Source organism: Trematomus bernacchii, unplaced genomic scaffold, assembly GCF_902827165.1.
Source record: "Trematomus bernacchii unplaced genomic scaffold, fTreBer1.1, whole genome shotgun sequence".
NCBI lineage: Eukaryota > Metazoa > Chordata > Actinopteri > Perciformes > Nototheniidae > Trematomus > Trematomus bernacchii.
Genome location: NW_022988043.1, coordinates 5425465 through 5439168, shown reverse-complemented (window position 1 = coordinate 5439168; position 13704 = coordinate 5425465). Strand labels below are relative to the sequence as shown.

Genomic DNA, 13704 nt, shown 5'->3' with positions numbered 1-13704 from the left:
GAGGTGCTAAATAAAGCATTTAGGATCAGTGAAGTACCAGGCTTTATTTTTGCTATATACGGTACATTTACCTTGGTGCTACAAGACCTTCTAACAGCAGGAGCAGAAACACTCAAGTGTTCATCTACCTTGTGCCGTGTAGTCAAAATAATATTGGTTTGCTTTTCAAATCTTTCGTGTTACTTTCTAATAAAAAGTTTAACTACAAAATGTGTCTTTTCAGGTATTTCATGCGATTACTTTCAAAAGTTAAAAAAAGAGAACACAGATTTTTTTTAAACGAGTCCCTATCTTACTAGATAAAAAACTGGGAACAAACATAGGTTGCTTTCTTTACATGAATATATTTTAAAAACACATTCATCCTCTATTTGCAGGACGACCTGAGGTGAATAAATGGTATTCAACTGTAAAGCAATCAAGGGCTACTCTAAAGCAATCAAGGGCTATGCCATTTTTTGTTTTCGCTGCAAGAACACCACTCAATGGTAACAGCCTGCGGTTATTGGCCTCAATTGTGTCACGTTTGCCAATCCCGATCCAAACAAAGACAATATTGCTCTCCATTATGCCTCTAAAACGTGCCTATGTATCACTGCCTTTGTTGGGAGGGAGGCGTGTGGCGCAGTGGGCTATTGCGTTGGTGTTCGGATCAAGGGAGCACAGGTTCAAACCCTACTGTAGTCAGCATGTCGTTGTGTCCCTGGGCAAGACACTTCACCCCAAATTGCTCCTGTGGGGATTGGCCACAGTATTGAGTATGTAAGTCGCTTTGGATAAAAGTAACATGTAATGTAATGTAATTTTTCTTTGCCAATTTGAGGGTAGGCTTTGGGGCATGAAGATATGATCTACTCAATATTTTTAACTCCAGCTTGGTGGAGCAGATGAATGATGTGCGATCACCTGTACCGTCACCCTGCTTTTTTTCATTTCTCCCTCTCCTATCTCACTCTTTACTTTTCTCATCTCGATCCCACCCTTGCCGTCTCTCCTTGGTGGCATTTCAGGTCTTCTCTGCAGATGCCGATTTTTTCTCTTAGATTGCCTGTCTTTCTCTCTTTTTCCCCATTCCAACCCCCTTCCTCCCTCCTCTCTCTCTCTCATTCCCTCTCTGTGTAAGAGTTAGCAGGTGGCTCTTGCTGGCTGGGTCAGTAACCAGGGGAAACTGGGGAAGAGTTCACTTCAAAAGAACAAATGGGAACAAATTGATCCACTTTCACTGCTGTTTTTGAGACGCCGTTTGAGTTGCAGGCAAATGAACAGAAATGTGGGAGTTTAAAAAAAGAAAAAAGGTCAAAAGGCTTGTGTAGCAGAACACCCACAACAACCCTTGGACCGACATGAGAAGCCGGTCTTTCTGCTCTCTTAAGTGCAATTTAGGGCCTCAGCCCAACTTTTCACAGACGGATTGAGCCCTGTGGTGCTGTGCTGGCCAGCTGTAGGTGCTCCTCTCAGGGCATCCACTGCTTAATGGTTCATCTGGTAAACAAATTAAAGGCAAAAACTGATAGGGGAGTATTTGGCAGAATGTCCCAAAAGTATCCTGGTTTTATGGATGCATGTATCTGGGACTGTGCATATGCAAGTGAAGTTACCCCCCAAGGTACACACGCTCCACGATGCTGTGAGTCTTCCAAACATGATTATAAATATAAGAAAATATCCAAATGCCGTAATGGGTAACTATTGAGCAGACTTACAACTGTTCAATCATTTGAGCTCATTCAAATGTAATAATATAGTTTTCTTTGTGGCATGACTTCTAGAAGCCTGCAACTCAGATATTATAAAAGACTGAAATTACATTTTGGCGTCAAAGCAATTCTGCATTTCAGTACATCCCATCGAGGATACAGCTGCGGACCACACCTGGCTCTCAGATTTCCAGCAGATTTCTGGATAAATGACTTTGAGTAAACAAGAGTCTGGCTAAGTGAAACCGTATGGAAACACCACGCTCCTGCCGCGGACAGACAGCCGGCATTCAGCACTTGTTCCTCTCTACTAATCTCTGCACAGACTTCAAAAGCCATTATATAAAGGAGGAACAATCACTGTAGTACTCCAATTGGTGTTTACAGTAAACTCAACATGGCTAGAAATGGATTTTAAACAAAGCAGGCCGAGTCTACTTGAACTCATTTCACACCAAAAACTAATAACAGTGCAGAGCTACAAGAAAAAAATCTGGCTGTGCACATTTTCTTGGAACTCCCAGTATGAATGAGTCATGTGCGCACGTCAGCAGAGCCGTGCAAGGTGCAAGCCGAGTGCTGGTTAACAAACGAAGAGAAGGTCTCCTCATACAGGTTTGTATATGCCTGTTTAATGCCTCTGCAGATGCATTTCACCACTTTGTCTTTCTCATAATGATTTACAGATGGTGATTCACTAAGGGAAACCGACATTTCAAACATTGAGTGTAACTGGCATTTTAGTTGAATTACAACGACACTACAATAACTTAAGAGAATAAAAAGTTGTTTTATAAAAGAGTGTTATTGAAATGGGAATTATGGTCATTTAGAAATGTCCTTATTTTGAGATTACAAATTAGTTTGGGTCTTCTCTGTCTTCCAGAAATGCTCATATAACAATCCCATAATAGTCTTAAAATCTAAATGTTATATTTGAAAACAGAATAAAATGGAGCAGCTTTCCAACTCAAGACACACTCTCTCCAAGTCAACGGCCTTCACAGAGTCATACACCAGTGTGAACAAATAAGAAGCCTTTGACCTGAGAGGTAAGTGACACTGCAGTTAAGGCAGATGCCGTAAAGCAGTAATCTCTGCTGTACTGCATCACCATGGTAACATGCGTGCCAATAACTACTGTGGATGGCAGGGTGCGCCTTTCATGGCACCGCTACACCCATCTGACTCACTTGCACACAAACACACACGCTGTCATTATTACAAAACCTGATTGCAAAACATCATTAGCACAATGCCAGACTACGCTGGTGCCAAACGAGACCTCATGTTGATCCCAAACACATACACAGGTCGCAGATTACGCTGAAAGTAGAACCAGTGAGCGTGAAAACACTGACAGCTCCATTCCTCTCCACACTGCCTTTCCCTTATTCAGTTTCTCTAATTCATCTTTCCCCTCTTCCCTTCTCTCCTCAGCTCCTCTCCTGTTGTTGAAGCTCCTTCTTCTCTCCGTTAACCTCTCTTCTCTGATCTACACCTTTAAAATCTCCATCTCTTGGCCAGCTGGCGTCAGGACACAAACCGAGAGAGCAAGAGGACCAAAGGCGGAGGGAGGGAGACAAGTGTGCTGAAAGTGATAAAAGGAGATAGGAGAGGAAGAAAAGAAGAGGAACGTGATGACAGGTAAGGACAGCAGGTGGACAAAACAAGCTGAGTGGACCAAAAAGTAGAGAAAGGAAGAGTTGAAAAGAAACAAGGAGATAGCAGAACACAAGTTAGGTTGAAAACAAAAGGTGACAGCCATTGTGTTATCTTTTCTTTATGTTTCACTCACTATGTCTGTTCCTATTTAATCCTCTCTTCTTATAGCCATACTGATACGTCATTATTATTCCTCAGCGGTCAGCATGCATCCATGTGCATCACAGAAGCAAACAAACTTGCATGCTCGTGATTCGACTGCCCTTAACACTCTCACAAAGTCATTGCTGAATTTCCAAAAAGTCAATATTTCTAAGGGGAGTTTCATCTTATTTTCTCAGGATCATGTGCCGGCCTGCTTGGTTTCACTTCATAAAACAGGCAAAAATCCACTTTTAACAAAACAATACTCTATTAGAGTGAGGCTTTCACATGTTTAGAATCAAACTGTATTGTCATATAATTTAAATGTAGCACTAGTACACACCAATCTCTTAATCATCAGTAAAGGAAAAAGGCTAAACAATAACAATGTGCTGCTTTGAATTGGCAAATTGTTCTACGTATTTTGATTAAGTTCAGAGTGGTGTAAAGTTCAGGCTTCATTAATAATGCAGCGAGGGTTGGGCAGTGATGAGAGGAGCACTGACAGGACAAGAAGAAGGGTTTAGCTGAGGTCAAACTTACACAAAACTAAATATTGTTCAGATGACTAGGATGCCTTGCAAACATGTTTTTTAGACTTAATAAGGCAATCCAAAACAACGTGAAGTAGAAAACATGAGATTTGTTTTTCTCCTTTACTCTGAATTAATTAACTTGGGACTGCTAATCGATATGTCAATAATAAGACAAATAAATGTCATTTATCGTGATAATTTACCTTTATTGATTAATCGTTAAAGCTGGTATTGGAACCTCGAGTTAAGAAACTATCTCCAGTTACAAACTTGAAGATCTCCGTTTTTTACTTTTTTTTTTATTTCCCAGGAGTGACTACACAGACACCCAGTTTATAATACTGCAAATGAAAGGGCTTTAACCAGTGGGCCATAGGGCAATTTACTATTCAATAACTCAATTTCCAGATGGAATAGGACAGATATTTAAATATAAATCTTTGAGATATAAAGTATTTGGATTCTCAACCCATCATTCACAAAACAATACATCAGGCTTACCTTGGGCTCCATGGAGATGAAACTATGGCGACCGCGGCTGGACAATGTCGACCTCTTGATGGTCCGGCTATGGAAGAAGTGATAGTGGTCTTTGAGATCCCCGATCTGCAAAACACATGTATACATTATTTATTGTTATCTATTATTTATTTTGAAACTTATTTATGAATTCCATAACCCTTTCTACCTCACATAACTCATTATGGTAACCAACTAAAAGTAATCAACAACCGTGTCCTCTATTTATTCTTCTAGAGACGTTTTGCATTTTGAAACAGATAGACACGTGCTGTAAACACATTGTACAAACACAAGACAGAAATTATGAATAGAGTAAAGTCCTGTTGTGAGTGACTGAGTACTTTAAAGAATAAATGTGTAATTTTAGGTCCTTCTCTCAAAGTAGTAGAGTAGGTTATAGTTTTAATATCCATGTTTGTCAAATGTGTTGATGTAGGGTAGCCTTGATTGTTGATAATTTTAATCGGTTTTCTAATCTTAAAATCCTAAATGCCTAGGTTGATCGGTGCTCAGCGATTTTGTGGTTCCACTCAAAGCTTGAGTTTTTTTAAAACAACATGAAATGTGAGGTGACCTTGCATGAATCCTCGTTTGATAGAAAACAGCTTTTTCCTATTTGGGGGATCAACATGTGGAATTCCTTTCCTAGAAAACTCAAAAGTGTATCCTGACTGGGATCATTTTTATAAAAGGACCAGTGAAGTAATCATAAGTGATATGATGCTTCTTCTTTTATGCAGCTTTGGTTTGTCTTAAATTCACCGTATTTCTCGTTTAGTTCTTTGTGTTTCAATGTATGTACCTGTTGTTGAGATTGTGTTTTGTTTAGTCTCCTGTTTATTTGTTGGTGTATCTAAAAAAAAAGAAGCCCATCTCGGCATAGGCATTGCAATTCCTTGGCTATGTCAGTCGTCGATATTACATACCTGCCCCTATACAAACAAACATTAAAGGGCTATACAAAAAGTTATGTTGAGGTCTTAAAAACTATTAGAGAAGAAGACGTGGACTAAAAGGTGAGACAGAAAGGGCAGACAAGTCAAACAAAAACACACACAAAGACAGAATGAGACAGACGGACAAGTGTACACACAGACTTTGAGTGACAGAGGGATGAGGAGAACGTCAAGCTGCTGGACAGTGGTGATTACTTTTAATAATTGATAAAGACCATACAATCCAAACTGTCATGGCTGCCAAGGGTCCTGTGGCGCGCCACTGATCCACAGCTGAGCTCCACCGCTACACAACCCATTAGATCAGCTTTCAGCTCAAAGCTCATGCACATACACATATTCTACAGCTTCAAGACAGATGAAATGAGAAACAAGAAAGTCCCAATTGGCCCTTCTGGATCACCTTCCAGCAAACACCAAACATTAGCTAAACATGCGGCACACGTTAGATGTCTTTGGTTATCAGAGTTAAAAGCATTCTGCATAAATGCTGAAAAAATGTGCTGCCATAATAGCTACCACTTTGGATACTTCTCATAGTGTAAACAGGTCCAAACATATCGTGCTTCCAATGCCTATTTAATCTACCCAACATCTGCACTCCCATTAGCAGGCCACCCCTCACTCTAGGAGTGTCTGTAGGGAAAAGCTCTACACACAGAATTAAAAAAACCCTAAAGGCAGGTTTTAAACTTTACTGCACTGCTCTTTTTAAAGCCATCTACAATGTGTGTTTTTAGAAGAATCACCTAATACAGTGACATGCACATCCTAATCATAGCTTCAACACCACTTGTAATACATCTCCCTCCCTCGCTTAAATGTTTGTTAACTTCCACTTTTTGTGTCTGAGGACACCTTTGTGGCATCTCGAGGAGTTCATCCTCCTATTGAGTTTTGAAAATAGAATAAATAACAAACGGCAGAGGTGATAAAGTAAACTGAACTCAGTGAATCTGAACTTCTGCATCATCTTTGGTTACCAGGAATTATGTCGTAACAAATGTGTGAAGCCAAACTACTGGCAGTTCATTGATTCATGATGTATTGCACCACAGGCGTTTGTTATTTTATGTATTACCATTTCAATCTTACTTGACACAGATGACTTACAGTAATACCACTTTTGCCGGGACTGATTCAGGGTGTGTAATACTTGGATTAGATTTCAAAGATATAGGTGTAGGCTTGACATGAATAAGTGAGAATAAGATAAATGTTTGCTGCCACAGACGTGAGGTAAGTGCAAAAAACATCTGGTGTGCCTACAAAAGTGTAATTGGAATTACAAAATAAATGTTATCTAACTTTGTCCTACGTGGTGTGACATCAAGGTTGACGCTGATACAATCCAGTCCCCATATGGATAGATGGAGGCAAATTGAGACTGAAATTTTATTTATTCTGTTAAGGCTTGTTGTCACACTGCAATATAATCTACTGGCCCATCATAAGAATTCAAATGGATCAGGCTAGACACTGATTGTTTTTGTTAATCATCACCAACACTGGATTATCAGCTTGGTTCAAATGATCAGCATGAGTGATACATTTCTTATTAACAACAACATCCCAGGCCTGATCCCTTTAAGAACCGACAGATCAACCAATAATCTCAAAACGTGTTATCGATGCAATGCCCCCTTTCTGGGTACAGATCATAGGTCTACCTCTCAATGGATCCAACTCCTCTCTTCAGTTTGAACAGATATCCACATCAAGGATCTTGTCTTGTGATTAGACTCATTTTGGGCCACTGTCTTAGTCTGGGAAGGGGGCTCCATGGTTAAGAGGATTACCCAGAATTCCCCAACGAGATGCTCTCTCACTCCATGCCAACTCTTTTCATCCCTCCGTCCATCTATCGTCCCTTCTTTTTCTCCCTCCTCCCTCCATCTCCTTGTGTGTGGTTATCTTTGTCTGTTTTTCTCTTTACACCCCTGGCAAGAAGAGTATATTGTCCCAATGTCACATGTTTTCCTTACCCATCCCCCTGTTTTGCTTTCCTTTACATGGAATAACCCCATTAGATGTATCAGTAATATACCTAAATAGTGTATTGCAAACAGTCCAATGATTATGAATAGTCAAAGCAAGTTTAGTTGAAATAACTTTTACGGTGTGCCTTCGCAATATACAGTAATTTCCAACTGCAAACAAATGCAATATGTGTTCTCACTTGATAAGTTCAAATCAATTTTCAATATTTATTAGTGCTGCACTGATATATGAGGGAGGGGGTTGATGATAGGGATGTCAAAGTTCACATTAGGAAACCAGAGTGTGCTGTTATCGCTCCCATGGGAGCGGCTTTCAGCTGACCCCAAAACCAGGAAGTGAAGTAAAACTCTTGTCTATGAGGTGTCAAAGTCCAATGAACACTCCATATTGAGATGGAAATTAGGGCGAATGGTGGGGGTTGGGGGCGACAGTGCACTCCACAGGGGAATTCCTATGGGGGCTGGTATGGAAAGGGGGGGGGAGGACTCCACACATTAGTTCCCGTCAAAGAGAGGGGATAAACGAGGCCATTAAGGCCTGCTCTCTGGGGAGTATAGTGGGTGGGCGGGCTGGATAAGGCGAAGAGGAAAGGGGGGGGGGGGGTTCAATAGCTGTTGACTAGGCTACCCCACAACAACCTGTCAGAATGCCCCCCTCTGTTCCACGCCGTCTTCGCGTCGGCAAGTGCAGGCATGAACTACCCACGTATTTTGGTCACGATACTCTGAAGTATGTGTGGGGTCCACGTTTGTGTGGTGCATTTCTTTTTCATTACAAAGGGACACCGGATTCTTCTTTAAACTTTGCCAAAACAAAGTGACCATTAAAACCCCTCCTCCTGGACCTGTGCAGACCCTGTTGGATAATAAAATGACACAATGTGACGAGAGACAGACAAATCGCAGTGTTTCCCTACCGTACTTATGTACCTTTTTTACAGCTCGGGTTGGAATTCATGTTAGATTTAACCTCCATTTGGCCTTGAAGGTCAGATCTGAATTGTAAGGTGTTACACTGTTGATGCACATGTGCTTGGTGGTTTACTACTACCAATAGATGACAAGCTTATTTTCAATGTGTTCAGCTAGTGGTGGATTATAATTAATAAAGAAACACAGAAGAAAAACAACTAAACTGTCATTTATTTTGGTGTATGCGAGTGTTTACTTTACAAATTATCCTAATTGAAGGCAAAGCTCAACAGTGTTGATTACTAGCAGCTGACCCAGTGGGATCACATGGATACGTTTTAATACTCATAGGATCATCTCTTCTATGTAATGTAAAATATTGGCACGTTTTTAAATGAAATAGTTCATGTTTCCAAGTAAATCAGGAGTTTTTTTTGTTATCAAACAGTCCTGGAAAGTATGGGAAACTACCGTTTTAGTGTAACAAAGGACCAAGATGAGGCTCAGTTTGACTGGTTCTTTTAATGTCAATTCCCAGACCACAAGCCAAACAGCAGTCTCACTTGTTTGTCAAAAGGACCGAGCGACTGCTGTGGCCGAGAGGCTGGTAGAGAGCTCCCTGTGGCTGAACATGATCCGCAGAAACAGTGAGGAGGCACCTGTTGTGCCATCCTGCCCTTCTTTACTTGTTCCCTGCAGGTTCTCTCTCCTTGTCTCGAGGACACACAGCTACAGAAAGACCAGGCTGAGTTAGAGAAGGTCTGTGGCTCAGGTTTGGACTTCAGACCACTGACTTCGTATTGTTTGTCTACTGCTAAAGTAATAACAACATTAGTCAAAAACAAGAAACGACACATCCCTACAAATAAGAGGCAACTTTTGATAGAGCATTAGACGACTTACCTGTCCCATGTTCCTATAGCCGTATTTATCCGCTATCCTCTCGGCGACATCGGGTCCACCGGCTATCCTGACCGCCCAGTGGTTGGTGTAAATCCGAGCATTGCACGGCGGACACGCAAAGCTGAGACTGAGCGCCAGGATGCACAGCAAGCTTCTTCTACAAGCGGCGTTTTGGACCATCTTCCCCCCACTTTAACCCGACTCTTGTCCTCCTCCTCCTCCTCAGCCGACCAGGCGAACAACCAAACTTCTCTTCTCGCCGAGCAAGACTCTCATAGAAACACAACTATCCGGTGCAAATACGTTTAAAGAGAGAGGAAGAGAGAGGGGGGAGGAACGGAGCCCCAAGGAGGAAAAATCTACCTTATCCTCAAACCTCTGCTTTCCACATGGGAGAGTTGGAAGTTTGCGTTTCGTGTGCCCTCTCTCTGTTCCTCTCTCGCTGTCTTTTTTTTTCCACGGCGGAGGAGGGAGAAGTGGACGTGTCTGCGCGCCGTGCGTCTTTGCGCGTGAGTTCGTGTACGTCTGTGTGCGCGCGGAGCTCCTCAAAGCTGATTTCTCTTCTCCACGAACAACTCGGATGTTGGTCGTTCAGCTCATCGGGCTTTCATGTGGCGAAATGGCTACAGCGCCTCCCCACAAATAACTAGCTGACACTCCGGAGAGTAGAAACAACTGAAGCCGCGGGGTTTCCCTGCCGAGCTCCGCTGGGTCTTAAAGACACTCCGCCGCCAGCCAGACACAGACAGGGGGGTCAAACTGGGGGCCAGGGAGCCACTTGGGGACCAGCTTCCAGGGCTTTCTCCAGGAGGGCCTATTGTTAAAATTAAGAATAATTTACTGAAAATGGTCGAAAAGTAAATAACAATTGATTATTTGTATTGATTGTCATAATTGAAATGACAAAAGAAACATATTATATTTGGCAGTGCTCATGTCAATGCTGTTACTTCCATATCAAGAATGCATTACATCACAACTGCTACAATATGGTTATTTGTGTGGTCCATTCCTACATAGTAACCATAACCCTGAGCCTGTTGCCATGACCCTGCACTGACCCTATAACCCAGGTCATAAATTCCAATAACTCCGATAGAAATTAAAAAAGTACAAGTAGTAACAGGCATTTGACATATTTATTTTTTGTAAAAAACGGTGACTTTTTTTTAAAGCATTACTTTAAAGACTTTTTATTAGCAGCTTGCAGCAGCAAGGTGGTGTTCTAACGATTTCCGTGGGTGACTTAAATATTAGTATGTTTGCTAGTGAAACAATCTGCTGCACAGCAAGAAAAGTGAATTATTCTCCTCTGAAAGTTTACTTTAAAATGTCCCTCTGTTAACAAGTGGATGCATTACATTTGGATATAGCTTCCCCGTCCCACACCTTTAAATCTGCTGTTGAAAGCAAGCCTTGTTGGTCTCCTTGGAAATATTGACATAGTCATAGCAATGTTAGGTAAACCATGACCTTCACCTCAGTCATCATCCAATGGGAAACAGCCACAGAAAAATATATATATATTAAAAAGAACATGATATTACTCTTTTTCTCCCTTAAAACAACCAGCCATTTTTCAACTTTATAATTTTCTTGTTGTGAATGTCAGTTATTTATGGCTGACCGTTTGAATAGCTTGCAATGTATCTTGCAGCAGAGTGGGTGAACAAGATTGAGTCAGCTAAATCGCTGGTCATGAGCTGATGTCCGATGTGTTTACCTCTGTCATCCTGTAAACAACCACAGGGATATTAATTTTGCACTGACATGCGCTGGCCAACTTTATTGCATATTCCCCTTGAATCAGTGAAGCTCTAGACGTCATGCCCCACATCGCAGCACAGGTCACAGCTGACTAAACGCTGTCATTATGGAATGTGCCCGGTATTATCCGTGTTGAGCCTTTCATTCAAGGCCTTTGTTGATTGATGGGTTTTTGTTTTGCAGCAGTTTCCCGGGGATGTCTCTGTGCACAGCGAAAAGTCTGTTCTTCATGGGACACAAGTGAAAATCAGCATAATTGCACTAATTGCAGCCAATTTCTCACTGAATGGACCCCGCTGTCACATCTCACAACACAGGGGGACAAGAACATCTCATGGTCCCCCAGATGGAGATGAAAGAGAATAAGAAGAAAAAAAACACTCAGTGATCATTCTCCATTCAGGCAGATGGAGGGGCTTGAAATTATAAGAAAATAAAGGGAGGAGACGAAACACAGAAGAAATTAATTTGAGTGTCTAAATCAAGTACCCAGGTCACGAGGCCACCTTGAGAACCAGGGCCCCCAATTTCCATTCAGGTCCGAAGTGTCGCGATATCCTGTGTGACAGACTCACAGCTCCCCGGGTTTCTCCAGGGAGTGAACCAAGTGAACCCCAACAAAACGTCTTTGTCAGCATGTGAGAGCGGATCGGTCATGAGTGTCAACAAACAGTCTGAGGGGCATTCCTGTGTGCATTCCTGCGCCTCTTCAATGAAAAAACGTGGTGCATCGCGTGTTTAGGCCCAACACAACTTTTAAAAAAACTTCACACAACCCCCAGGATACAACACAATGGAAGGCTCCAATTGGGAACAGCAGCCAATAAGCTTTATTCACCAAGGACACAGCTAATTTGTTTATTCAGTAGCAAGCCCAACATCTTAAGGGGAGAACCTCCCACGTGATTTTCTCATCCCATCAATACAGGGGTGTTATCAAACGTGTGCCCATCTTGCATTCAAGGGCATCTTGCGATTACCCATCAACCACTGCTTCTCCATACCTCTTTAATGTCTCTGCATTTAGGGGTAAGCCTTTGCTTCACGATTATTGCTTCGATTGTTTATGTTTTTCCACTTTTTGTATTTTTTAATAAATCTGAATCCATTCTTTATAGCCTGTATTTCTTTCAGGGTTTTTTTCATTCGTTTCACCAAGTCTGCATCTTGATTTCACTCTTTTTTCATTCATGTACCTTTCTGTTCCTTCAGTTATGGCCTCGGGCTAGTTGCTCTCTATGACCCCCCTTATCTGTATCTCTCACTGGGTGGGCTTCCTGTGAGTAAAGGTTGACCTTTCAACTTCACTTTGACCTTTGACCTTGTAGCTGTAGGCTCCTGCACTTAGGCCACAATAGCACCTGCCACTCACCCACTTTCCATCCTCTTTGCTCTGCATCTCACCCTCCAATCACCACCATTCCGTTCTTCTTCTCTTCGCCCTCTCCTTTGTCAGACACATACCAGTGTGAGACAGGCTTTTCTGGGGTAACACACTTACTATACATTCTGTAGAGATGGAAGAAGGGGGAGACAGAGAGAGATAGAGCGGTATAGCAATGCAAGTCAAGGTTTGGTCTCCTGCATCCACGAGGAATATGATTTATTTTCTTCAATGGACTCAGTTGAATGTATACTCAGTATGGTAATGTGTATCAATTCAACAGTTTGAAAAAAGTCAAATAATGTAAGAAGAGCTTATCAGGTTTCATTATCTCAAGCGCAGGCATTGTCACACAGATGTCAACACATAAGATTAATTGTTTTACATGCCTTCCTTTAATTTGCGTATTATTGACGATGCATTTTTTACTATGATGTATTCCATTACATTACATGTTACTTGTTAGACGCTTTTATCCAAAGCGACTTACATACTCAATACTGTGGACAATCCCCACAGGAGCAATTTGGGGTGAAGTATCTTGCCCAGGGACACAACGACATGCTGACTCCAGTGGGGATTGAACCTGTGCTCCCCTGATCCGAACCCTAACGCACTAAGCCACTGCGCCACAGCCTCCCATCTTCTTGTGTACTGAATGTGACTGTGCATTTACTCAGCACAGAGGTCGATGTTATGCACTATAAATCACCTTTTAAATAAAATTACTTATTTTCTTTGTAGGCCTACCTGGGAGCTGTGTCCCACCTGGTCTGGTTTCCTGTTTAAAAAAAAAAGACTGCTGTGTATGGTATGGAACCGGCATTTTGCTTCATGAGACATAGCTATATATCGCCATCTAGTGGTCACTAATAGAATTACAAATATGAGTTAACAGTTCAATCCTATCAATATTATCATATTCGTGCCATTTTACACTTTTACAGGAGGAGATTTACCCTCTACCTGTTAGAGAACATTATCTTTGACAAAACTGTATCCACCTCCCTCTTGCGCCACTACTTCACTAAAAAAAGCAAATGGGGCTAGGTCTGAAACAGGCTGATATCTCAGTTTATCTTGTGTACCATTTTCTCTCTTTCACATTTGTTTTGCATGGCTGCACACGTCACATCTAAGACAACGTGATGTTGGTTAATTGCTGTAGTCTGAAAGCCAAATTATATTCTCCAGTTACTTCTTTTCATATTTAATTAT

General features: G+C 41.7%; 1 protein-coding gene across 3 annotated transcripts in view; it reads right to left on the bottom strand.

Moving 5' to 3' along the window:
• pcsk5b (proprotein convertase subtilisin/kexin type 5b) overlaps nucleotides 1-9973 on the bottom strand; it is a 67891-nt gene extending 57918 nt beyond the window's left edge. For all 3 annotated transcript variants that reach the window (XM_034118093.1, XM_034118094.1, XM_034118095.1), the window contains exons 1-2: nucleotides 9336-9973; nucleotides 4544-4648 (exon numbers count right to left, since the gene is read on the bottom strand). In XM_034118093.1, coding sequence (XP_033973984.1) covers nucleotides 4544-4648; nucleotides 9336-9515 — 285 coding nt within the window. In that variant the 5' untranslated portion in view covers nucleotides 9516-9973. The remainder of the gene's footprint in view (nucleotides 1-4543; nucleotides 4649-9335) is intronic.
• Between the last annotated feature and the right edge of the window lie 3731 nt (nucleotides 9974-13704).